The 27506-nt window shown below is 49.7% G+C and overlaps 1 protein-coding gene across 1 annotated transcript in view; it reads right to left on the reverse strand.

The window, feature by feature from the left end:
- The window catches only part of PIGB (phosphatidylinositol glycan anchor biosynthesis class B), a 30404-nt gene extending 5989 nt beyond the window's left edge, over positions 1–24415 (reverse strand). The window contains exons 1-5 of the mRNA XM_060178225.1: positions 24152–24415; positions 19373–19513; positions 16190–16241; positions 11326–11537; positions 10582–10646 (exon numbers count right to left, since the gene is read on the reverse strand). Coding sequence (XP_060034208.1) covers positions 10582–10646; positions 11326–11537; positions 16190–16241; positions 19373–19513; positions 24152–24219 — 538 coding nt within the window. The 5' untranslated portion in view covers positions 24220–24415. The remainder of the gene's footprint in view (positions 1–10581; positions 10647–11325; positions 11538–16189; positions 16242–19372; positions 19514–24151) is intronic.
- Positions 24416–27506: the final 3091 nt, after the last annotated feature.

Below are 27506 nucleotides of genomic sequence, written 5' to 3' on the forward strand. Positions count from 1 at the left end.
GAGGCTCAGCAGTGTCTGAGTGATGGCATGAGGTCCTGGCTTGGTGTGTGTGTGAGGAGAAATGTACCCCGTTATTGCTGGGAGAGGCTCAGCAGTGTCTGAGTGACGACATGAGGCCCTGGCTTGGTGTGTGTGTGTGAGGAGAAATGTACCCCGTTACTGCTGGGAGAGGCTCAGCAGTGTCTGAGTGACGACATGAGGCCCTGGCTTGGTGTGTGTGTGTGAGGAGAAATGTACCCCGTTACTGCTGGGAGAGGCTCAGCAGTGTCTGAGTGACGGCATGAGGTCCTGGCGTGGGGTGTGTGTGAGGAGAAATGTACCCCGTTACTGCTGGGAGAGGCTCAGCAGTGTCTGAGTGACGGCATGAGGCCCTGGCTTGGTGTGTGTGTGTGAGGAGAAATGTACCCCGTTACTGCTGGGAGAGGCTCAGCAGTGTCTGAGTGACGACATGAGGCCCTGGCTTGGTGTGTGTGTGAGGAGAAATGTACCCCGTTACTGCTGGGAGAGGCTCAGCAGTGTCTGAGTGACGACATGAGGCCCTGGCTTGGTGTGTGTGTGTGAGGAGAAATGTACCCCGTTACTGCTGGGAGAGGCTCAGCAGTGTCTGAGTGACGACATGAGGTCCTGGCTTGGTGTGTGTGAGGAGAAATGTACCCCGTTACTGCTGGGAGAGGCTCAGCAGTGTCTGAGTGACGACATGAGGTCCTGGCTTGGTGTGTGTGTGAGGAGAAATGTACCCCGTTATTGCTGGGAGAGGCTCAGCAGTGTCTGAGTGACGGCATGAGGCCCTGGCTTGGTGTGTGTGTGAGGAGAAATGTACCCCGTTACTGCTGGGAGAGGCTCAGCAGTGTCTGAGTGACGGCATGAGGCCCTGGCTTGGTGTGTGTGTGTGAGGAGAAATGTACCCCGTTACTGCTGGGAGAGGCTCAGCAGTGTCTGAGTGACGACATGAGGCCCTGGCTTGGTGTGTGTGTGAGGAGAAATGTACCCCGTTACTGCTGGGAGAGGCTCAGCAGTGTCTGAGTGATGGCATGAGGTCCTGGCTTGGTGTGTGTGTGAGGAGAAATGTACCCCGTTACTGCTGGGAGAGGCTCAGCAGTGTCTGAGTGACGGCATGAGGCCCTGGCGTGGGGTGTGTGTGAGGAGAAATGTACCCCGTTACTGCTGGGAGAGGCTCAGCAGTGTCTGAGTGACGACATGAGGCCCTGGCGTGGGGTGTGTGTGAGGAGAAATGTACCCCGTTACTGCTGGGAGAGGCTCAGCAGTGTCTGAGTGACGACGAGGCCCTGGCTTGGTGTGTGTGTGTGAGGAGAAATGTACCCCGTTACTGCTGGGAGAGGCTCAGCAGTGTCTGAGTGACGACATGAGGCCCTGGCTTGGTGTGTGTGTGTGAGGAGAAATGTACCCCGTTACTGCTGGGAGAGGCTCAGCAGTGTCTGAGTGATGGCATGAGGCCCTGGCTTGGTGTGTGTGTGAGGAGAAATGTACCCCGTTACTGCTGGGAGAGGCTCAGCAGTGTCTGAGTGACGGCATGAGGCCCTGGCTTGGTGTGTGTGTGTGAGGAGAAATGTACCCCGTTACTGCTGGGAGAGGCTCAGCAGTGTCTGAGTGACGGCATGAGGCCCTGGCTTGGTGTGTGTGTGTGAGGAGAAATGTACCCCGTTACTGCTGGGAGAGGCTCAGCAGTGTCTGAGTGACGGCATGAGGCCCTGGCTTGGTGTGTGTGTGTGAGGAGAAATGTACCCCGTTACTGCTGGGAGAGGCTCAGCAGTGTCTGAGTGACGACATGAGGCCCTGGCTTGGTGTGTGTGAGGAGAAATGTACCCCGTTACTGCTGGGAGAGGCTCAGCAGTGTCTGAGTGATGGCATGAGGTCCTGGCTTGGTGTGTGTGTGAGGAGAAATGTACCCCGTTACTGCTGGGAGAGGCTCAGCAGTGTCTGAGTGACGACATGAGGCCCTGGCGTGGGGTGTGTGTGAGGAGAAATGTACCCCGTTACTGCTGGGAGAGGCTCAGCAGTGTCTGAGTGATGGCATGAGGTCCTGGCTTGGTGTGTGTGTGTGAGGAGAAATGTACCCCGTTACTGCTGGGAGAGGCTCAGCAGTGTCTGAGTGACGACATGAGGCCCTGGCTTGGTGTGTGTGTGTGAGGAGAAATGTACCCCGTTACTGCTGGGAGAGGCTCAGCAGTGTCTGAGTGACGGCATGAGGCCCTGGCGTGGGGTGTGTGTGAGGAGAAATGTACCCCGTTACTGCTGGGAGAGGCTCAGCAGTGTCTGAGTGACGGCATGAGGCCCTGGCGTGGGGTGTGTGTGAGGAGAAATGTACCCCGTTACTGCTGGGAGAGGCTCAGCAGTGTCTGAGTGACGGCATGAGGCCCTGGCGTGGGGTGTGTGTGAGGAGAAATGTACCCCGTTACTGCTGGGAGAGGCTCAGCAGTGTCTGAGTGACGACATGAGGCCCTGGCTTGGTGTGTGTGTGTGAGGAGAAATGTACCCCGTTACTGCTGGGAGAGGCTCAGCAGTGTCTGAGTGACGACATGAGGCCCTGGCTTGGTGTGTGTGTGTGAGGAGAAATGTACCCCGTTACTGCTGGGAGAGGCTCAGCAGTGTCTGAGTGATGGCATGAGGTCCTGGCTTGGTGTGTGTGTGTGAGGAGAAATGTACCCCGTTACTGCTGGGAGAGGCTCAGCAGTGTCTGAGTGACGACATGAGGCCCTGGCTTGGTGTGTGTGTGTGAGGAGAAATGTACCCCGTTACTGCTGGGAGAGGCTCAGCAGTGTCTGAGTGACGGCATGAGGCCCTGGCGTGGGGTGTGTGTGAGGAGAAATGTACCCCGTTACTGCTGGGAGAGGCTCAGCAGTGTCTGAGTGACGGCATGAGGCCCTGGCGTGGGGTGTGTGTGAGGAGAAATGTACCCCGTTACTGCTGGGAGAGGCTCAGCAGTGTCTGAGTGACGGCATGAGGCCCTGGCGTGGGGTGTGTGTGAGGAGAAATGTACCCCGTTACTGCTGGGAGAGGCTCAGCAGTGTCTGAGTGACGACATGAGGCCCTGGCTTGGTGTGTGTGTGTGAGGAGAAATGTACCCCGTTACTGCTGGGAGAGGCTCAGCAGTGTCTGAGTGACGACATGAGGCCCTGGCTTGGTGTGTGTGTGTGAGGAGAAATGTACCCCGTTACTGCTGGGAGAGGCTCAGCAGTGTCTGAGTGACGACATGAGGCCCTGGCGTGGGGTGTGTGTGAGGAGAAATGTACCCCATTACTGCTGGGAGAGGCTCAGCAGTGTCTGAGTGACGACATGAGGCCCTGGCGTGGGGTGTGTGTGAGGAGAAATGTACCCCGTTACTGCTGGGAGAGGCTCAGCAGTGTCTGAGTGATGGCATGAGGTCCTGGCTTGGTGTGTGTGTGAGGAGAAATGTACCCCATTACTGCTGGGAGAGGCTCAGCAGTGTCTGAGTGACGACATGAGGCCCTGGCGTGGGGTGTGTGTGAGGAGAAATGTACCCCGTTACTGCTGGGAGAGGCTCAGCAGTGTCTGAGTGATGGCATGAGGTCCTGGCTTGGTGTGTGTGTGAGGAGAAATGTACCCCGTTATTGCTGGGAGAGGCTCAGCAGTGTCTGAGTGACGACATGAGGCCCTGGCTTGGTGTGTGTGTGTGAGGAGAAATGTACCCCGTTACTGCTGGGAGAGGCTCAGCAGTGTCTGAGTGACGACATGAGGCCCTGGCTTGGTGTGTGTGTGTGAGGAGAAATGTACCCCGTTACTGCTGGGAGAGGCTCAGCAGTGTCTGAGTGACGGCATGAGGTCCTGGCGTGGGGTGTGTGTGAGGAGAAATGTACCCCGTTACTGCTGGGAGAGGCTCAGCAGTGTCTGAGTGACGGCATGAGGCCCTGGCTTGGTGTGTGTGTGTGAGGAGAAATGTACCCCGTTACTGCTGGGAGAGGCTCAGCAGTGTCTGAGTGACGACATGAGGCCCTGGCTTGGTGTGTGTGTGAGGAGAAATGTACCCCGTTACTGCTGGGAGAGGCTCAGCAGTGTCTGAGTGACGACATGAGGCCCTGGCTTGGTGTGTGTGTGTGAGGAGAAATGTACCCCGTTACTGCTGGGAGAGGCTCAGCAGTGTCTGAGTGACGACATGAGGTCCTGGCTTGGTGTGTGTGAGGAGAAATGTACCCCGTTACTGCTGGGAGAGGCTCAGCAGTGTCTGAGTGACGACATGAGGTCCTGGCTTGGTGTGTGTGTGAGGAGAAATGTACCCCGTTATTGCTGGGAGAGGCTCAGCAGTGTCTGAGTGACGGCATGAGGCCCTGGCTTGGTGTGTGTGTGAGGAGAAATGTACCCCGTTACTGCTGGGAGAGGCTCAGCAGTGTCTGAGTGACGGCATGAGGCCCTGGCTTGGTGTGTGTGTGTGAGGAGAAATGTACCCCGTTACTGCTGGGAGAGGCTCAGCAGTGTCTGAGTGACGACATGAGGCCCTGGCTTGGTGTGTGTGTGAGGAGAAATGTACCCCGTTACTGCTGGGAGAGGCTCAGCAGTGTCTGAGTGATGGCATGAGGTCCTGGCTTGGTGTGTGTGTGAGGAGAAATGTACCCCGTTACTGCTGGGAGAGGCTCAGCAGTGTCTGAGTGACGGCATGAGGCCCTGGCGTGGGGTGTGTGTGAGGAGAAATGTACCCCGTTACTGCTGGGAGAGGCTCAGCAGTGTCTGAGTGACGACATGAGGCCCTGGCGTGGGGTGTGTGTGAGGAGAAATGTACCCCGTTACTGCTGGGAGAGGCTCAGCAGTGTCTGAGTGACGACGAGGCCCTGGCTTGGTGTGTGTGTGTGAGGAGAAATGTACCCCGTTACTGCTGGGAGAGGCTCAGCAGTGTCTGAGTGACGGCATGAGGCCCTGGCTTGGTGTGTGTGTGTGAGGAGAAATGTACCCCGTTACTGCTGGGAGAGGCTCAGCAGTGTCTGAGTGACGACATGAGGTCCTGGCTTGGTGTGTGTGAGGAGAAATGTACCCCGTTACTGCTGGGAGAGGCTCAGCAGTGTCTGAGTGATGGCATGAGGTCCTGGCTTGGTGTGTGTGTGAGGAGAAATGTACCCCGTTACTGCTGGGAGAGGCTCAGCAGTGTCTGAGTGATGGCATGAGGCCCTGGCTTGGTGTGTGTGTGAGGAGAAATGTACCCCGTTACTGCTGGGAGAGGCTCAGCAGTGTCTGAGTGACGGCATGAGGCCCTGGCTTGGTGTGTGTGTGTGAGGAGAAATGTACCCCGTTACTGCTGGGAGAGGCTCAGCAGTGTCTGAGTGACGGCATGAGGCCCTGGCTTGGTGTGTGTGTGTGAGGAGAAATGTACCCCGTTACTGCTGGGAGAGGCTCAGCAGTGTCTGAGTGACGGCATGAGGCCCTGGCTTGGTGTGTGTGTGTGAGGAGAAATGTACCCCGTTACTGCTGGGAGAGGCTCAGCAGTGTCTGAGTGACGACATGAGGCCCTGGCTTGGTGTGTGTGAGGAGAAATGTACCCCGTTACTGCTGGGAGAGGCTCAGCAGTGTCTGAGTGATGGCATGAGGTCCTGGCTTGGTGTGTGTGTGAGGAGAAATGTACCCCGTTACTGCTGGGAGAGGCTCAGCAGTGTCTGAGTGACGACATGAGGCCCTGGCGTGGGGTGTGTGTGAGGAGAAATGTACCCCGTTACTGCTGGGAGAGGCTCAGCAGTGTCTGAGTGACGGCATGAGGCCCTGGCGTGGGGTGTGTGTGAGGAGAAATGTACCCCGTTACTGCTGGGAGAGGCTCAGCAGTGTCTGAGTGATGACATGAGGCCCTGGCGTGGGGTGTGTGTGAGGAGAAATGTACCCCGTTACTGCTGGGAGAGGCTCAGCAGTGTCTGAGTGACGACATGAGGCCCTGGCGTGGGGTGTGTGTGAGGAGAAATGTACCCCGTTACTGCTGGGAGAGGCTCAGCAGTGTCTGAGTGACGGCATGAGGCCCTGGCGTGGGGTGTGTGTGAGGAGAAATGTACCCCGTTACTGCTGGGAGAGGCTCAGCAGTGTCTGAGTGACGGCATGAGGCCCTGGCGTGGGGTGTGTGTGAGGAGAAATGTACCCCGTTACTGCTGGGAGAGGCTCAGCAGTGTCTGAGTGACGGCATGAGGCCCTGGCGTGGGGTGTGTGTGAGGAGAAATGTACCCCGTTACTGCTGGGAGAGGCTCAGCAGTGTCTGAGTGACGGCATGAGGCCCTGGCGTGGGGTGTGTGTGAGGAGAAATGTACCCCGTTACTGCTGGGAGAGGCTCAGCAGTGTCTGAGTGACGACATGAGGCCCTGGCGTGGGGTGTGTGTGAGGAGAAATGTACCCCGTTACTGCTGGGAGAGGCTCAGCAGTGTCTGAGTGACGACATGAGGCCCTGGCGTGGTGTGTGTGTGAGGAGAAATGTACCCCGTTACTGCTGGGAGAGGCTCAGCAGTGTCTGAGTGACGACATGAGGCCCTGGCTTGGTGTGTGTGAGGAGAAATGTACCCCGTTACTGCTGGGAGAGGCTCAGCAGTGTCTGAGTGACGACATGAGGCCCTGGCGTGGGGTGTGTGTGAGGAGAAATGTACCCCGTTACTGCTGGGAGAGGCTCAGCAGTGTCTGAGTGACGGCATGAGGCCCTGGCGTGGGGTGTGTGTGAGGAGAAATGTACCCCGTTACTGCTGGGAGAGGCTCAGCAGTGTCTGAGTGACGACATGAGGCCCTGGCGTGGGGTGTGTGTGAGGAGAAATGTACCCCGTTACTGCTGGGAGAGGCTCAGCAGTGTCTGAGTGACGACATGAGGCCCTGGCGTGGGGTGTGTGTGAGGAGAAATGTACCCCGTTACTGCTGGGAGAGGCTCAGCAGTGTCTGAGTGACGGCATGAGGCCCTGGCTTGGTGTGTGTGTGTGAGGAGAAATGTACCCCGTTACTGCTGGGAGAGGCTCAGCAGTGTCTGAGTGACGGCATGAGGCCCTGGCGTGGGGTGTGTGTGAGGAGAAATGTACCCCGTTACTGCTGGGAGAGGCTCAGCAGTGTCTGAGTGACGACATGAGGCCCTGGCGTGGGGTGTGTGTGAGGAGAAATGTACCCCGTTACTGCTGGGAGAGGCTCAGCAGTGTCTGAGTGACGACATGAGGCCCTGGCGTGGGGTGTGTGTGAGGAGAAATGTACCCCGTTACTGCTGGGAGAGGCTCAGCAGTGTCTGAGTGACGACATGAGGCCCTGGCGTGGGGTGTGTGTGAGGAGAAATGTACCCCGTTACTGCTGGGAGAGGCTCAGCAGTGTCTGAGTGACGACATGAGGTCCTGGCGTGGGGTGTGTGTGAGGAGAAATGTACCCCGTTACTGCTGGGAGAGGCTCAGCAGTGTCTGAGTGACGACATGAGGCCCTGGCGTGGGGTGTGTGTGAGGAGAAATGTACCCCGTTACTGCTGGGAGAGGCTCAGCAGTGTCTGAGTGACGGCATGAGGCCCTGGCGTGGGGTGTGTGTGAGGAGAAATGTACCCCGTTACTGCTGGGAGAGGCTCAGCAGTGTCTGAGTGACGGCATGAGGCCCTGGCGTGGGGTGTGTGTGAGGAGAAATGTACCCCGTTACTGCTGGGAGAGGCTCAGCAGTGTCTGAGTGACGGCATGAGGCCCTGGCGTGGGGTGTGTGTGAGGAGAAATGTACCCCGTTACTGCTGGGAGAGGCTCAGCAGTGTCTGAGTGACGGCATGAGGCCCTGGCGTGGGGTGTGTGTGAGGAGAAATGTACCCCGTTACTGCTGGGAGAGGCTCAGCAGTGTCTGAGTGACGACATGAGGCCCTGGCGTGGGGTGTGTGTGAGGAGAAATGTACCCCGTTACTGCTGGGAGAGGCTCAGCAGTGTCTGAGTGACGACATGAGGCCCTGGCGTGGTGTGTGTGTGAGGAGAAATGTACCCCGTTACTGCTGGGAGAGGCTCAGCAGTGTCTGAGTGACGACATGAGGCCCTGGCTTGGTGTGTGTGAGGAGAAATGTACCCCGTTACTGCTGGGAGAGGCTCAGCAGTGTCTGAGTGACGACATGAGGCCCTGGCGTGGGGTGTGTGTGAGGAGAAATGTACCCCGTTACTGCTGGGAGAGGCTCAGCAGTGTCTGAGTGACGGCATGAGGCCCTGGCGTGGGGTGTGTGTGAGGAGAAATGTACCCCGTTACTGCTGGGAGAGGCTCAGCAGTGTCTGAGTGACGACATGAGGCCCTGGCGTGGGGTGTGTGTGAGGAGAAATGTACCCCGTTACTGCTGGGAGAGGCTCAGCAGTGTCTGAGTGACGACATGAGGCCCTGGCGTGGGGTGTGTGTGAGGAGAAATGTACCCCGTTACTGCTGGGAGAGGCTCAGCAGTGTCTGAGTGACGGCATGAGGCCCTGGCTTGGTGTGTGTGTGTGAGGAGAAATGTACCCCGTTACTGCTGGGAGAGGCTCAGCAGTGTCTGAGTGACGGCATGAGGCCCTGGCGTGGGGTGTGTGTGAGGAGAAATGTACCCCGTTACTGCTGGGAGAGTCTCAGCAGTGTCTGAGTGACGACATGAGGCCCTGGCGTGGGGTGTGTGTGAGGAGAAATGTACCCCGTTACTGCTGGGAGAGGCTCAGCAGTGTCTGAGTGACGACATGAGGCCCTGGCGTGGGGTGTGTGTGAGGAGAAATGTACCCCGTTACTGCTGGGAGAGGCTCAGCAGTGTCTGAGTGACGACATGAGGCCCTGGCGTGGGGTGTGTGTGAGGAGAAATGTACCCCGTTACTGCTGGGAGAGGCTCAGCAGTGTCTGAGTGACGGCATGAGGCCCTGGCTTGCGGTGTGTGTGAGGAGAAATGTACCCCGTTACTGCTGGGAGAGGCTCAGCAGTGTCTGAGTGACGACATGAATTTCTACTCTGAAAGAAAGAGTTCGGTCTTTCTGCCCCTTCTCCTCAACTGGAGTGGTGGGTAATTTGAGAGACTGAGTAACTCCTTCCCCCATCGTCTCTAAAAGTTAACACTGCACAGCAAACCGCAAACCAAGTAGAGGAAACCGAGGTGAATGGAAAATTCAGGTCTCTCCCTCCTCCAGTCCTCCGCCCACACTGGGCACTGCCCGCGAGCCCGTGGAGAGCTGCTGGAAAGACTAAGAGAACGGGGGTCTTTCCACCGGAAAAGAATAGGTCTGCCAGGAGGTTTCCTTAACCCCCTGCTGATAATCCATGTACTTGGTCTCCACTAAGCAACATTGTTTTGGAATCTGGGTCCCCATCCCAGTGTCCACTCTGGCCAAGCTAAAATCGTAGCACTCATTCCCGCTGGAGCCAGGGCCACAGGACCACTGCCAACCAGCCACAACACCTCCTTTAACTACAGTGACTCACACGTGTCCGGTTAACTGAGCGATTCTATCGACCTGCACTAACAAAGCTGACCTGGGCAGAAATGCTTCAAAAGGGAAACAGGAGTAATTCAAGACCTGTAACTCATTTAAACCCTACCTACTACTTGACACTAACTGAAAGTACTCACCCTCATTTTACTAGTTTAAAAACATTTTTAAAATATTTATTTATTCCCTTTTGTTGCCCTTGTTTTATTATTGTTGTTATTGATGTCGTCGTTGTTGGATAGGACAGAGAGAAATGGAGAGAGGAGGGGAAGACAGAGAGGGGGAGAGAAAGACAGACACCTGCAGACCTGCTTCACCGCCTGGGAAGCGACTCCCCTGCAGGTGGGGAGCCCGGGGGCTCGAACCGGGATCCTTACACCGGTCTTGCATTTTGCGCCACGTGTGCTTAACCCACTGCGCTACTGCCCAACTCCCTAAAAATATTTTTATATGTCATTTATTTACTGGATAAAAATAAGAATCAAAGCATATTGCACCCAAGTAAAAGACTCTGGGGTGGGTGGGTGGCGGGGGAGAATACAGGTCCATGAAGGATGATAAATGACAAAGTGGGGGTTGTATTGTTAAATGGGAAACTGGGGAATGTTATGCATGTACAAACTATTGTATTTACTGTTGAATGTAAATCATTAATTCCCCAATAAAGAAAGAAATAAAAAAATAAAAAGAAATCAAGAGGGAATGGGGAAGAGAGACCTGCAGCACTTTGTTGCTTGAGAAGCTGCCCCCAACTCCCACTCCACAGGTGGGACGGGGGCTTAAACCTGGGTCTTTGCCCATTGTGACATGAGCACCCCAGCACACAGCCCCCCGCTATTGTTACAGATACAGAAATGCTATCATCTGACATTCAGTTTGAGAAAAACTGAAGGTATTTTTCCGCATGTACTCAAATGTTTATTAGCTATGACACATTTGCAAGAGCATGTGGTAGGGTAAGGCAACAGACTCTGCCTGAAGCATCAGAGTTCCCAAGTTCAACCCCTGGCACTATCACAAGCCAAAAATAAAAGTTTAGAAAGCAAAACCAATAAAGATACACAGAGACATCTGCAGCACTACTCTACCACTTGCAAAGCTTTCCCTTTGCAGGTGGGGACAGGGGACTCGAACCCAGGTCCTTGTGCATGGTAACACGTGCGCTCAACCAAGTGCATCACCCTCCAGCCCCTATCTGAAAAGTTTTAAATGTTAAACTACTTACCACAGAACACCATACAAAACGGTAAAACTGGATAGATAAATCTGAATTCTTTGTGACTCAACATGCTACAAAAAAAAACAAAACATATTAAGAGGAAATACTTTCTCCCAATCAGTCTCATTACTTTTCAGCTATAAGGTGATGATGTGTTACGAATAACTTAATTTGTTGCCATGTGCAATCCTAAAACAATTATATCATTTAAAAAATGTCATCTGTATTTATTGGAGAGAGACAGCCAGAAATTGAGAGGGGAAGAGGGTGATAGAGACAGACGCCTGCAGCCCTACTTCACCACCTGCAAAGCTTTCCCCCTGCAGATAGGGACTGGGGGCTCGAACCCTAGTCCTTGTGTGTTGTAACATGGGCTCAACCAGGTGTGCCACCACCTGGCTGCCAATTATATCCTAAAATAGTGATTCTTTTACTGATCCAAGTAAACTGTATTCAAATTTGAGATAAAGACGAATATACCTTCACTGAAAAAAAACCCAATTTATCGGGTCCTTCAATACTCAGAATTCTTGTAGTTTGTTTATTGGAAGCAAACTTGCTCACCTAGAAAGGCTGGACTTCCTCAGTGGGAGCAGACTATAGGAGTCAGTGGTACTAGCTGCTTCCCTGCCTGCTAAGTGACACCTGCTGGCAAAAACCTGCTGATGTAGTTCTAGATGAAAGCTGACTGACTGTGTTGGAGTCTCATTTCTTGGCAGTGCTCACAGAGCTTACTGACACACGACTTACCTGTACACCAGCAGTGTCCACAGCACTGGCGCCAGAAATACCCGGTGCCTCTTTGGGGCTACAAAGCAGCCGTGAATGAAAAGGGGCAAGTGAGGGCCCAGGACGACCAGGAATCCTTGGCTGAGGTACCAGTGCCATGGGTGACGGCCATAAAATGCCCCTATGTTCTGCAGCACGTTGAATTTCAAAAAGTTCCACTGAACCAGGGTCCACTGGCGTGATTTAAGGAAAGAAACAAACATGTTAACGCCGGGAGTGAATATTTGGCACGAAGGCACACTGTGGACTTTTGACACGAAACCTTCAGAATGAAACCTGAAAACTATGGGATTATTTACACTAAGTGGCCTTGGGCTTGCAAGCATCAAGTCCCACATTGGATCCCTGACACTGCCTATGCTGAAGTGAGGCTTTGGTGTTTCCTCTCAGGATGATGATCTTTGTAAATAGTTTGCCATAATGACTTTGATTTGGGGTGGTGAGATAGCTCATCTGAGAAGGTGCCTACTTTGCCATGAATGTAACCCAGGCTTGAACCCCTGGCGGACCCCATGGGAGTCCGATAGCACTAGCGGACGCTTCAGCGCTGTGGTGTCTCTCCCTTTCTGTGTCTCTAGCAGAAAAAGTGGACCCAGAGCAGTCAAGTCCCAACAATGACAAATTTTTTTCTTTTGAATAATAACCACGTCAAGGTATTATTACTGGCTTGTTATGTAAGCTTTAGCGTTTTTAAATGTTCGAAGTACTGCTTTTTGTTAAAATGTTAAAACATTCTGAGAGTCAAGTATGACTAAACATTCATATATCTTTTCCATTTTTTAATGTCAGAGGCAGAGGAAAGACTGTCCCACCGTTCGTGAAGCTTCCTCTGGTACCCTGCATGGTGCTGTTCCAATCTGGGTCCTCCCACATGGCAATGTAATGTCTGAGGGTCAGGAAATAGTTCCCCCAGAAAAATAATACAAGTTTTAAACACAATTATAAGTAAATTTTTTTGCCTCTAGGGTTATCACTGGGCCTGAGTGCCAACACTACGAATCCAAAGCTCCTGGAGGCTATTTTCCCCATTTTGTTGCCCTTGTTGTGGTTGTTATTGTTGTTATAGCTGTTGTCGTTGTTGTATAGGACAGAGAAATAGAGAGAGGAGGGGAAGACAGAAGGGGAGAGAGAGAGAGACACTTGCAGACCTGCTTCACCGCCCTTGAAGCGACTTCCCTGCAGGTGGGGAGCCGGGGGCTCGAACCGGGATCCTTACTCCGGTCCTTGTGCTTTGCTCTGTGTGTGCTTAACCCGCTGTGCTACCACCCAGCCCCCATTAATAATTGTTACGAATGTTATGCTAATTAAAATTTTACTCTAGTACCATATAATATATATTCTCTATTAAGACAAAGCTTTGAAAATATTAGTGTGAATTATAGCACAAAGCAGAATGCTAACAGCAGTTCTCACTTGGGCCAGGGGATTGTGAATAAACATTTTATATGCAGTATATCACTTAGTCCTCCAACATTATCCAACAAGTTACTACAATCATTTTCACACAAGGAAACTACAACAAAATTAAGTATGTAATTTGTTTAAGCATATAGTGAAACTTTTGCTGCTATTATACCAGAGCACTGACTGTTCAGATTACTATTACCAACACCACCACCACCACCACCACCTCCAAAGCATTGCTTAGCTATGGTACCGCCTTCACGGTGTCTTAGCAGACTGAAAGTGGGATCTTTGGAGTTTCAGGTAAAACCGTTTTGAATTACCATTATGCTATCTCCCTTGCCCCCACTTTGTTTTTTTTTCCAGGGCACTGCTGAGGTTATGATGGTACAGATGATAGAACCTGGGACCTTGAAGCCTCAGGCATGACAGTTTCTTTGTATATTTGCATAACCATTATGCTCTCTCTGCGTCCCCCCCAATTATTCTTTTTAGTTTTTCTGTTTTTCTTTTTTGCCTCCAGGGTTATTGCCGGGGCTCGGTGCCTGCACTATAAATCTACTGTTCCTGTGGCCATTTAAAAATTCTTTTTTGGATAGGACAGAGAAATTTGAGGGGAGGGGAAGACAGGGAGAGAGAAAAACAGACACCTGCACACCTGCTTCACTGCTTGCAAAGTGACCGCCTTGCAGGTGGGGAGCCAGGGACTCAAAGGGGGATCGTTGCACTGGTCCTTGGGCTTCGCACTACATGGACTTAACCAGGTGTGCTACCCAAACGTTTTCTTTTACAGAAATCCCTTCAGCATTTCTTGTTGGGTCTATTTAGGTCTATTGAGTTCCTTTAAATTGCTCGTTGGAAAGCCTTATCATTCCTCCAAACTGGAACAGTGACTTAGCTGGACAGAGTATTTACTTGACATGGAAGCCTTTTCCATTTTAAACTTTAAATTTATCGTAACATTCCTTTCTGGCCTGTACAATTTCTGTTGAAAATCAGTTGATGGTCTTATGAATAATTCCCTTAAATGAAACTCCTTAGTTTTCTATTGCTGACTTTAAAACTCTTTAACTAATTAAAAAAAGAAAGAAACCAACAAAATAAAATTCTTTATCGTTGATCTCTGCCATTACAATACTTATGTGTTTTGGATGCATTTATTAGGGGTTTTTTAGATTTTTTTTTTTTTTTCTTGGCCACCAGGTTATTGCTGGGGCTTGGTACCTACACAGCAGCTCCATTGCTCCTGGTAGCCATTTCCCTTCTCTCTGTCTCTGTCTCTCTCTCAATCTGATAGAGACAGAAGTAGAGAGGGAGAGAGAGAGTAGAAGACATCTGCAACACTGCTTTACTGCTTATGAAGATTCTTTTCTTGCAGGTGGAATTTGACCAAGCCCTCACGCACGTAAGTATTCTACCAGGTGCCCCACCACCTGGCCCATTTGAAATTCTTAGAATCCCTTGGATCTGAGTGTCTGTCACTTTCTTCAGTTTGGGGAAAGTCTTTTTTTAATTTTATTTATTTATTTATTTATTTTTACTATCTTTATTTCTTGGATAGAGACAGCCAGAAATTGAGAGGAAAGGGGAGATGGAGAGGGAAAGAGGCAGAGAGACACCTGCAGCACTGCTTCACCACTCGTGAAGCTTTCCCCCCTGCAGTTGGGGACCAGGGGCTTGAACCTGGGTCCTTGAGCACTGTAACGTGTGTGCTCAACTGGGTGTGCCAACACCCGGGCCCTTGGGGAAACTCTTGAATTTTTTTTTTTTTTTAATTTTATTGCCACCAGAGTTATGGCTGGAGCTGAGTGACAGTACTATTAATCCACTGTTCCAAACAGCCATTTTTTTTCTTTTTCACTTTTTCCCCTTTCTATTATATCTAATAGGATGGACAGAGAAATTGAGAGGGGAGGGAAAGAGAGGGAGAAAGACATCTGCAGATCTGCTTCAGCACTTGTGCAGCTTCCCCTCTGCAGATGAGGGTGGGTGTGAACCTGGGTCCTTGGACACGGCAACGTGCACACTTGACAGGTGCGCAGCCGCTGTCCTTGGACGGAGAGCTTTGTCCCTTCTCTCTGTCCTCCCGGCATCCCTAGGATACAAATGTTCTCCCTTTTGATGTTGTCCCTTAGTGCTTGTATTAGCTTCGTTTGTTTTTGCTTGGTTTTGGTTTGTTTTTTGGTGGTGTGTGGTGGGGAGCGAGTGTTTTCCTCTACTTCACCCTTGAGCTCACAGCTTCGATCTTTCTGTCTTTTTGGCGGCTCCTCTACTCTTTGTTCTTTATCACTTCTTTCAGGACTTTTCTTGTACATTCTTTGACGTGTTGAAGTTTTCTCCCATTGTACTCATTTCTGGAAGCATTCCTGGAACCACTGCTTTGAATCCTCTGTAGGAAATCTGGGGAGTTCTCCGAGGTGCTGTCTTGATCCAACAGTCTGGGCGATTTCCTTTGTCTCCTCGTTATGCTTGATGCTGTGTGAGGACCTGCCGGGGCAAGTGCCTGACAGACTGCGGCACTGAGGTGGATGGAGCCAAACTGGGTAGCGGCCGAGAGTCGAGGCTGCGAGTGTCCGGCAGCCACCATGTCGTCAAGGCAGGCTCAGGTCTGCACGTGACACGGGCCTTGGCTCCAGCTGGTGACGGTGCTGCACTCCAGGGCGGGCAGGTGACTGAGTCTGGGAGCAGGGCAGGCAGGGGTCCCCATGCTGACTGGCTTTGGAGGTCTACAGGGCATTTTCTGACTGCAAGGGTTCAGTGAGCTGGGAAGGGCTGGGTGTGTCTGCCAGGAGTCAACAGTCTTAATGACTATCTCTGGACACTCCACCGAATCTGCTGGGAGCTGGGAGTGGAGCTCTCCTCCAGGCTCAGAGCCTGTCGCTCTGGGGACACCTTCCAACAAGGTGTCTGTCAGCTCTGCCACAGAGGCCGTTCGGAGAGCTGCTGCAGCAGCCCACCCGGTTTATAACTCCGGTCTTCTGCCTCGCGGTCTGAAATTCTAACAGGACTGGGATACTGGGAGTGCAGTATGACCCGCAGCCTGCTCCCCAGGCCAAGGTCCCATACCTTAGAGCTCTCCTCCCAGCTGGGCCTTGCTGTCCGCCGAGGGCTCGCTTTCTTGGTGGAGGGCGCCTCGCTCTGTCCTGGTTGCTTGGCTGCTCACTGTGTGTCCGTCCCTTGCTGTGGAGGCTCCCTGGGGCTTCAGGTCCATGTCTGCACGCTTTCCATGGTGGCTTTGCTCTTGTTGCTGGAGATGGAAAACACAGGTCCTCCCTACTCTGCCGGTACTGGGCCCGGCCCCGTGTCATCTTCATAAAATGACTTGCTTATCTCCCAAGTACTCATGGACTTAAGAGTCAGGTTGAGATTTCAGTGTGAATAAATGGCGAAATTACAAACCTTTAGCTCTACTTTTACTTACTTGACCAGAAAAAATACGATCAATTATCAGAGACAAACTCAGAGCGACAAATCTGAAAAACAAAGCACAGTGGCTGTTAACATTCTGGACGCACGGAAGACCCGGTGATGGCGTGAGAGTCTGCAGGTGCTCTGCACTTAGTCATCCTAAACAGAGTCTGCAGGTGCTCTGCACTTAGTCATCCTAAACAGAGTCTGCAGGTGCTCTGCACTTAGTCATCCTAAACAGAGTCTGCAGGTGCTCTGCACTTAGTCATCCTAAACAGAGTCTGCAGGTGCTCTGCACTTAGTCATCCTAAACAGAGTCTGCAGGTGCTCTGCACTTAGTCATCCTAAACAGAGTCTGCAGGTGCCCTGCACTTAGTCATCCTAAACAGAGTCTGCAGGTACCCTGCACTTAGTCATCCTAAACAGAGTCTGCAGGTGCTCTGCACTTAGTCATCCTAAACAGAGTCTGCAGGTGCTCTGCACTTAGTCATCCTAAACAGAGTCTGCAGGTGCCTGCACTTAGTCATCCTAAACAGAGTCTGCAGGTGCTCTGCACTTAGTCATTCTAAACATCCTAAACTGTGTTACATGCAGCCAAGGAACTGGCAAGTGAGTAAGGCTTTGAACTTCCCAAGCACGAGGTCACAAGTTCAACCCCTAGCTCTACATGTCCCAGAGTGATTCTCTGGCTTTCTCTCCTTCATAAACACAAGTGCTCTCTCTCTCTCAAAAAAAAAAAATATATATATATATATACACACATACACACACACATATATATACTTATATATATTTTTTAATTTTTTTATATATTTCCTTTTGTTGCCCCTTTTTCATTGTTGTAGTTATTGCTGTTGTTGTTAGATAGGACAGAGAGAAATGGAGAGGAGGGAAGACAGAGGGGGAGAGAAAGACAGACACCTGCAGACCTGCTTCACCGCCTGGGAAGCGACTCCCCTGCAGGTGGGGAGCCGGGGGCTCGAACTGGGATCCTTACGCCGGTCCTTGTGCTTTGTACCACCTGCACTTAACCCGCTGCGCTACCGTCCGATCCCATATATATATATATATATATATATATATATATATATATATATATATATATATTTTTTTTTTTTTTTTTTTTTTTTTAAAGCAAGGGGCCAGGTGGGTGTTGCACCTAGTATAGCACACACATCATCATCACTGAGACCTTTTTCAAGGTCCTACTCCCCACCTGCAGAGAGAAGGCTTCACAAGCAGTGCAGCGTCAATGCAAGTGTGTCTTCCCTCTGCCTCTCACTCTTCCTCTGTCTGTCACGCTCTACCAAAGAAAGGAAAACACAGCCACCAGGAGCGCTGGGGTTGCCGTGCAGGCACTGAGCACCAGTGATAACCTTGCACATCTGTCCCTGCCGGGTGAGGACCAAGGCCCTGAACTGTAATGTGCGCTCGCTCTAACCGCTATGCTATCTCTCTAGTCCCTTTGTGAAGTTACCACTGGGTGAGCCACCACACAACCCTTTTTCATGTGAACCGGTATCTAATTTTCCCTTAAATTTATGGTAGGATTCACTAGTGAAACAAACCATCTCTCTCTCCCTCTCTTTCTCTCTCTCTCTCTCTCACACACACGCATGCACACACACACACACACACACCACACACACACACACACACCACACACACACACACACACACACACACACACACACATCACACACACACACACACACCACATACTAGATTTTCTTATTCTGTCTGTTTTGGTAAGTTGTATTTTTCTAGCAATTTGTTCACTGTATATAAGCTCTCAAATTTATTAGCAAACAGTGTCTTATAAAACGAGGTCCCATATTTTATTCTTCTCATCTTGCTATTGGTGAGCAAATGTGGCATCTGAAAGGCAGATGAACTATGTTTTGTTTCATACGAAATGCAGTAAACTAAAGTTCCAAATTCTCAAGGTCCTGTGAAAGTAAGTAGATATAGGAATACGTCGGTCAGAAAGCTGACTAGCAGAGCACCGTGAGGCTTTCTTTGTATTCAGACGCTAAATATGCATATGGATATGGATATGCAGCTGGTTACCTTAAAGGCCGTGCAGCATAGACAAAACTGTTACGAGGCTCAATCAGAAGCCAGCTCTGGCTTATCAGAAATCTGAGAGCGGGCCGAGTGGCGGCTCACCAGGTAGAGTGCACGTGCTGCTGTACGTAGTTTTTTCTTGCTCTCTCTCCCACTGTGGAACTTTCTATATATTATGAAAACCAACCAACCAAACAAACAGACAGACAAAAAAAAACCGGGTTGGACAGCATAATGGTGATGCGAAAGGCTTTATGATTGAGGCTCTGAAGTCTCAGGTTCAAGCCCTTGCTTCACCATACTATAGAGCGATGCAGTGCTTCAGTCAGGAAATAAAAAAAAAAGGGAAAGAAAGGGAAGAGGGGAGTTATGCCGGGGAGTGAGCACAGGAGCCCGTGCAGGCCCTGCACGCCAGAGCCCGCGCTCAATACCTGGCACCGCCAACAGACACAGGCGAGCGCTGCTCTGGTCAGTGTTAGTAACAACACCAATAATAAAGCGATTGAGGCACCGGGTGGTGCTGCGCCTGCATGGGTACACATGCTGCAACGTGCAAGGACCCAGGTTCAAGTCCCTGATCCACACCTGCACAGGGAAATCTTTGTGAGTGGTGAAGCAGCGTGGCAAGTGTCTGTCTCTCTCCCTTCTCTGTCACCCCCTTCATTCTCAATCTTTGGCTCTTTCTATCCAATAAATAAATAAAGATAATTTTAAAAAATTTTTAAAAGGAAACTGAAAAGGTTTTAAGTTAAAACACAGTCAGTTAAAGTCATAAATACACAATGTAAACATGGAAATATTCTATTTCTTTGATCTGCCATTAGAAGAAGTAACGAATAGGGGCCGGGTGGTGACACACCTAGTTGAGCAGGCAGGTTACAGTGCGCAAGGACCTGGGTTCAAGCTACTGGTCCCCACCTGCAGGGGGAAAACTTTATGAATGGTGAAGCAGGGCTGCAGGTGTCTCTCTCCCTCTCTGTCACCCCCTTCCCACTCAATTTCTGGCTGTCTTTATCCAATAAATAAGGCAATTTTGAAAAAAGATGTAGTAACTAAGAAATATTAAATCTAGTTTATGGTCTGTACTTTCTAGGTTACTAAAATCAGCAGACGGCATAGCCATACTTACCCAATAGGTAAGAATTGATGTAAAATAAGATCAGTCTTCTTCTGGTCTTGCCAGAAATGCCTGGCGAGCAAAGGCACCCATGGAATCAGGGCCGTAGGACGGACTATGAAGGCCAGTGCCAGTAGGGCGCAGTACTTGACACTGTGTGGGCGAGCAAGGGAGACGTGTGGTCAACATACTAGGACACGAGCCTGCTGCTGTTTAACACACTAGGACACGAGCCTGCTGTTTAACACACTAGGACACGAGCCTGCTGCTGTTTAACACACTAGGACACGAGCCTGCTGCTGTTTAACAAACTAGGACACGGGCCTGCTGTTTAACACACTAGGACACGAGCCTGCTGCTGTTTAACAAACTAGGACACGGGCCTGCTGTTTAACACACTAGGACACGAGCCTGCTGCTGTTTAACACACTAGGACACGAGCCTGCTGCTGTTTAACAAACTAGGACACGGGCCTGCTGTTTAACACACTAGGACACGAGCCTGCTGCTGTTTAACACACTAGGACACGAGCCTGCTGCTGTTTAACACACTAGGACACGAGCCTGCTGCTGTTTAACACACTAGGACACGAGCCTGCTGCTGTTTAACACACTAGGACACGAGCCTGCTGCTGTTTAACAAACTAGGACACGGGCCTGCTGTTTAACACACTAGGACACGAGCCTGCTGCTGTTTAACACACTAGGACACGAGCCTGCTGTTGTTTAACAAACTAGGACACGGGCCTGCTGTTTAACACACTAGGACACGAGCCTGCTGCTGTTTAACACACTAGGACACGAGCCTGCTGCTGTTTAACACACTAGGACACGAGCCTGCTGCTGTTTAACACACTAGGACACGAGCCTGCTGCTGTTTAACACACTAGGACACGAGCCTGCTGCTGTTTAACACACTAGGACACGAGCCTGCTGCTGTTTAACAAACTAGGACACGGGCCTGCTGTTTAACACACTAGGACACGAGCCTGCTGCTGTTTAACACACTAGGACACGAGCCTGCTGCTGTTTAACACACTAGGACACGAGCCTGCTGCTGTTTAACACACTAGGACACGAGCCTGCTGCTGTTTAACAAACTAGGACACGGGCCTGCTGTTTAACACACTAGGACACGAGCCTGCTGCTGTTTAACACACTAGGACACGAGCCTGCTGCTGTTTAACTAGGACACGGGCCTGCTGTTTAACACACTAGGACACGAGCCTGCTGCTGTTTAACACACTAGGACACGAGCCTGCTGCTGTTTAACACACTAGGACACGAGCCTGCTGCTGTTTAACACACTAGGACACGAGCCTGCTGCTGTTTAACACACTAGGACACGAGCCTGCTGCTGTTTAACACACTAGGACACGAGCCTGCTGCTGTTTAACAAACTAGGACACGGGCCTGCTGTTTAACACACTAGGACACGAGCCTGCTGCTGTTTAACACACTAGGACACGAGCCTGCTGCTGTTTAACACACTAGGACACGAGCCTGCTGCTGTTTAACACACTAGGACACGAGCCTGCTGTTTAACACACTAGGACACGAGCCTGCTGCTGTTTAACACACTAGGACACGAGCCTGCTGCTGTTTAACACACTAGGACACGAGCCTGCTGCTGTTTAACACACTAGGACACGAGCCTGCTGCTGTTTAACACACTAGGACACGAGCCTGCTGCTGTTTAACACACTAGGACACGAGCCTGCTGCTGTTGAACACACTAGGACACGAGCCTGCTGCTGTTTAACACACTAGGACACGAGCCTGCTGCTGTTGAACACACTAGGACACGAGCCTGCTGCTGTTTAACACACTAGGACACGAGCCTGCTGCTGTTGAACACACTAGGACACGAGCCTGCTGCTGTTTAACACACTAGGACACGAGCCTGCTGTTGAACACACTAGGACACGAGCCTGCTGCTGTTGAACACACTAGGACACGAGCCTGCTGCTGTTTAACACACTAGGACACAAGCCTGCTGCTGTTGAACACACTAGGACACGAGCCTGCTGTTGTTTAACACACTAGGACACGAGCCTGCTGCTGTTTAACAAACTAGGACACGGGCCTGCTGTTTAACACACTAGGACACGAGCCTGCTGCTGTTTAACACACTAGGACACGAGCCTGCTGCTGTTGAACACACTAGGACACAAGCCTGCTGCTGTTTAACACACTAGGACACGAGCCTGCTGCTGTTGAACACACTAGGACACGAGCCTGCTGTTGTTTAACACACTAGGACACGAGCCTGGTGTTTAACATACTAGGACACGAGCCTGGTGTTTAACATACTAGGACACGAGCCTGGTGTTTAACATACTAGGACACGAGCCTGGTGTTTAACATACTAGGAGACTAGTCTGCTGTTTTCTCTGTGACGTGAACGCTTATTGGTCCTTAAGACTTTTTTATATCATTACTATTAGATAGAGACAGATTTCAAGAGGGAAGGAGGGAGGAGTGATCCTGGAGGTGGCACAGTGGTTAAAGCACTAGACTCCTAAGCATGAGGTCCTGAGTTCAGTCCCCGGCAGCACATGTACCAGAGTGATGTCTGGTTCTTTCTCTCTCTCCTATCTTTCTCATAAATACAGACATAAACACATAAATAAATAAATAGGAGGGAGAGGAGAAGAAACACCTGCAGCACTGCTTCATCGCTCATGAAACTTTCCCCTGCAGGCGGGAATTGGGGCTTGAACTCAGGTCCCTGAACATGATAACATTCACACTAGGCAGGGGTGCCACCACCCGCTCCCATTACTTTCATTTTTTAATGAGAGCATTTTCCTTTTGCTATAGTCATGTGAATGTAGGCACGATACTTAAGCTTTCTTATCCTTAAAGTTTTTCTTATTCATAAAAAGATAGGTAACATCTAAAGCCTTTTCCATTTCTTATTTATTTATTCCCTTTCATTGCCCTTACTGTTTTATTGTTGTAGTTATTATTGTTGTTATTGCTGTCATTGTTGTTGGACAGGACAGAGAGAAATGGAGAGAGGAGGGGAAGACAGAGAGGGGGAGAGAAAGACAGACACCTGCAGACCTGCTTCACCGCCTGGGAAGCGACTCCCCTGCAGGTGGGGAGCCGGGGGCTCGAACCGGGATCCTCACGCTGGTCCCTGCACTTTGCGCCACGTGCACTTAACCCGCTGCGCTACCGCCCAACTCCCAGTCTTTTCCATTTCTAACTCCTTAATTTTAGTATTTTCAAATAAGAAGTTACCCTGTCTTAATGTTGATTTAACTTACTAAAGGTGTTCTAATGTCTAGTTATAAAGCTCTTTCAATTGCTTTCATGAATGGAAAATATGGTTTCTTGGGGCCAAGTGGTGGTGCACCTGGTTGAATACACACATTACAGTGTGTAAGGACCAGGGTTCAAGTCCCTGGCCCCCACCTTTCTATCTTCTGCTTCCCTCACGATTTTTGTTTCTATCTAAAATAAGTAAAAATATTTTAAAAATAATGATCGTGTCTCTTTAAGATGCTGAATTACACAACATCTTTCTCTAAGAAAAACAACAAGCACATTTTAAAAAAACAAGATGATATAGGCAGTGACAGGCGTTTGAATACATATGAGTTTGTTTTTAAAGTAAGCTATCCTTGTAATTCTGTTCAACTGAAAGATGTCTGTGTCTGACTGATAAAACGCCCACTATGCAAACCTCTTATGATCATGGACAGGAAGGTAGACTCTCACTGCTAGAACATATCTCAATAAATGGCTGGTGGAGATGATTTAATAATTTAAGCAGGGCCAGCGGTGGCACACCTGGCTAAGCGCACACATTACAGTGCGCAAGGACCCGGGTTCAAGCCTGGTCCCCACCTGCAGGGGGAAAGCTTCATGAGTGAAGCAGGGCTGCAGGTGTCTCTCTGTCTCTCTCCCTCTCTATCTCCCCCTCCTTTCTCAATTTCTCTCTGTCTGTATCCAATAATAAATAAATAAAAAACATTTAAAAAATAACAATTTAATCATACAGATAATTTAATCATGAGAAACTACGATCAGTACATTTTCACATGGAAATTCACTTTGCCCTGCTAACAGTGAAAATGCACGCAGAACAACTTTGTGGTCTGATTATACTAACTAGTAAAACCTGACAGGATTTGTAACACTGGTGAGTATGGGAAAGGCATGTGCAGCAAATTTGAATGTTGACAGACAGGAGGCAAGGCTGCTTGAGGGCTGCGGCAGGTCAGGGAGACATGTCCTGGCCCTCAGTGTTGCCAGACCTTCTAACTATTGAAGAGAAACCAGAATCAACATGGTGTGGACATACAGCCAAGTCAGGCCCAGAAGCTCTCTATTTGCTTAGGGAAGCAGGGCTGCAGGTGTCTCTCTGTCACTCTTCCTCTCTCTCCCTTCCCTCTCAATTTCTGACTGCCTCTATCCGATAAATGAAGGTCACAAAAAATTTAAAAAGAGAGAGAGAAGGGGGGGAAACAGAAAAAGAGAAAGACACTGCAGACCTGCGTCGTTGTCACTCCTGAAGCACACTCCCCGCAGGTTGCGAGTGGAGGCATGAACCTGGACCCTACCTAGCACATGGAGATATGTGTGCTCAACCAAGTGTGCCACTGCCCAGCCCCCTTGTTTAAGAACTTTTATGACCATTAGGGAGAAAAAAACCAAAACAAACAACAACAACAAACACATTAGGGAGTCCATTAGATATCATAAATGTCGAGATTTGAGATTTTTTTCAAAAGCATACATAGAAGTTTTAAACGTGGCTATTAACAGTAATACAGCTTACCTGCTCACAGACTTGGAGCCTTCCAGAGGGTAATGGAAAAGGGCGGCCACAGTAAGAGCTGTTTCCATGGTGTTTGTAAGAGTCCTGGTGCAGCAGTACCATGTGAACCAGGAGCACAACTGGCAAAAAAGCTAAAAGCCGGTAGAAGCAAACATAGAAGGAATAGGAGCTAGAAAAGCCTCGTGTTAGCTTTTTTTTTTTTTTCCCCTCCAGGGTTATTGCTGGGCTCGGTGCCTGCACCATGAATCCACCGCTCCTGGAGGCCAATTTTTCCCCCTTTTGTTGCCCTTGTTGTTGCAGCCTCGTTGTGGTTATTATTATTGCCATTGTTGATGTTGTTCGTTGTTGGATAGGACACAGAGAAACGGAGAGAGGAGGGAAAGACAGAGGGGGAGAGAAAGACAGACACCTGCAGACCTGCTTCCCCTGCAGGTGGGGAGCTGGGGGCTCGAACTGGGACCCTTATGCCGGTCCCTGCGCTTTGTGCCACGTGCGCTTAACCCGCTGCGCCACCGCCCAACCCCCTAGTGTTAGCTTTTATGGCTACAGTAGACAAGTTTAAAGATTCCAATAATCACACCTGACAATCAATGATGTTCCGATATTGACCTTCTTGGCTTGTGGAATGCCCTTGTCATTGATCTGAAGGCCTCAAGCAGGCAAGGCACAGCCTCTACCACTGGACAGCCCTGACCCAAAGACTGTGATTCAGTGGTACAGTAAAAACCTTGCTTGCATGACGTCCTGGGCTTGACTCTATCAAACCACATATGGCAGAATGCAGTATTGCTCTGACTCTTTCATTCTCTACGTTGCTACATAAATAAGTCTTTTAAAAAAAGTAATTCCAGGTGGGGGGATCGCCCGCCCAGTAGAGCACACACTTTACCATGTGTGAAGGCCAAGGCTAGAGCCCCCCCCCCAACTCATCACATGGTCACGCGTGCACAGGGGAAGCTTCCCAGACCAGAGAGCAGTCTTGTGGCGTCTTCCTGCTCTAGCTCTGTCTCAACGCCTGTTACAAAATAAATAAGACGTAAGGATCCCAGTTCAAGCCCCTAGCTTCCCACCTGCGGCGGGGGGTGTGGGTGGGGGGTGGGGTGTTCCACTTTGCAAGCGGTGAAGCAGGTCTGCAAGTGTCTGTCTTTCTCTCCCTCCTCTCTCGATTTCTCTCTGTCCTGTCCGACAACAGCTACAACAACAATAACAACCACACCAGGGCAACAACATGGGAAAATAGCCTCCAGGAGCAGTGGATTCGTAGTGCTGGCACACAGCCCCAGTGATAACCCTGGAGGCAAATACTAACTAACTAAATAAATAAATAAAAAATAAGAGGGAGTCGGGCAGTAGTGCAGTGGGCTAAGTGCACATGGCGTGAAGCACAAGGCTTAACGATCCCAGTTCGAGCCCCGGCTCCCCACCTGCAGGGGAGTCGCTTCACAGGCGGTGAAGCAGGTCTGCAGGTGTCTGTCTTTCTCTCCCCCTCTCTGTCTTCCCCTCGTCTCTCCATTTCTCTCTGTCCTATCCAACGACGACGACATCAAGAACAACAACAATAGTTACTACAACAATAATAAAAAACAATAAGGGCAACAAGAGGGAAAGTAAATAAATAGTTTGGCAGGAGTAGATGCATCATGCTTATGCAGAGCCCTAGAAATAGCCTCGTGGGAAACACAGTCCACTGCCACGGTTGGGAGATGGCTCACTAGCAGCGCACACACTGTCGCGTGTACAAGGACCTAAGGTTTGAGCCCAGCCAGCACACGGGAGTCCAGGCCAAAGGGAAGCTCCACAGGCAGTGGAGCAGTGCTGTAGTGTCTCTGCTCTCCTCCTCTCCTCTCCTCTCCTCTCCTCTCTCTCTCTCTCTCTCTCTCCCTCCCCTCGCCTCTTGCTCTTTATCTGGAAGGAAAAAAAAAGATATACAAACAAGCCTAATTGTTAAAGTAAAAGTTTATACATTCAGGTACTGTTTCTCATGCATTGCATGTGATTTCATTCCTACTGCTCACTCATAAGAGACATAATACAGCATTATTTTTTTTTCCTCTTAGAAAAACTGAAATACATCCAGAATCTCCTAATTTTTCTCAAATTATCTTCTATTACTGACAAATACTTTGCTTTTTGTTTGTTCATTGATCTTGGCCTGAGATGCTAACCTAATTCTTTTTTTAATATTTTTATTAGAACTTTAATATTGATTTATGAAATTGTAAGGTAATGGGGGTATAATTCCATACAGTTCACTCCACTGGAAACTGCAGTAGTTATACCAATATTGACCTAATTCTTGATGAAAATATAAGAACACAGTAACATGTAAGATGACAATTAGGGGAGTCGGGCAGTAGTGCAGCAGGTTAAGCACATGTGGCGTGAGGCGCAAGGACCGGTGTTAAGGATCCCGGTTTGAGCCCCCGGCTCCCCACCTGCAGGGGAGTCGCTTCACAGGCGGTGAGGCAGGTCTGCAGGTGTCTGTCTTTCTCTCCCCCTCTGTCTTCCTCTCCTCTCACGATTTCTCTCTGTCCTATCCAACAACGACAACATCAATAACAATAATAATAACTACTATAATAATAAAAAAACAAGGGCTACAAAAGGGAAAATAAATTTAAAAAAAGATAATTAGGACACATCATTAAATTTCAGTTTGGAAATTGACTAAATATATGAGCCAACTATAGTAAGAACACACACACACACACACACACACACGGAAGCATCATGCATCTACAAAACAAACATCTTAAACTGGCCAGTGAGGCAAGCGTGGTAGTCTTTGAAGGAGCTACCGCTTCACAAACTGAGTCTTTAAAAAGTCCCGGATTTTTGGATTTATTTATTTATTTTACCAGAGCGCTACTCAGCTCTGGCTTGTGATGGTGAGGGGGACTGAACCTGGGATTTTAAGTCCCAGGTATAAGAGTCTTTTTGCATAATCATTATGCTATCTCCCCTGCACCACCCCCAATTATCATTATTATTATTATTTATTATTATTATTATTAAACCAGAGCCTGGTGCTGCTACCTTAGAGGAAGGATTATTATTATTGATTAATTAATAATTATAATATTATTATTTTAATTAAACCAGAGCCTGGTGCTGCTACCTTAGAGGAAGGATTCCAAAGGCATTATGTCTTTGTCACTTAGGTTGAACCCTCCAAGAGGGGCTCAAAGAAAGAGGCCAACTTTACCCTTTAATCAGTTAGCAAGGACTTAATCGCTAAATCATGAGGGATTTTCTTTTTTGTGGTATTGGGATCAAACCCAGAGCCTCAAACATGTGATCTATCACTGAACTGCACCCCCAGTGCTAAATCATGTCTTATAGAATCAAATCAACA

Source organism: Erinaceus europaeus, chromosome 18 (genome assembly GCF_950295315.1).
Source record: "Erinaceus europaeus chromosome 18, mEriEur2.1, whole genome shotgun sequence".
Lineage (NCBI taxonomy): Eukaryota > Metazoa > Chordata > Mammalia > Eulipotyphla > Erinaceidae > Erinaceus > Erinaceus europaeus.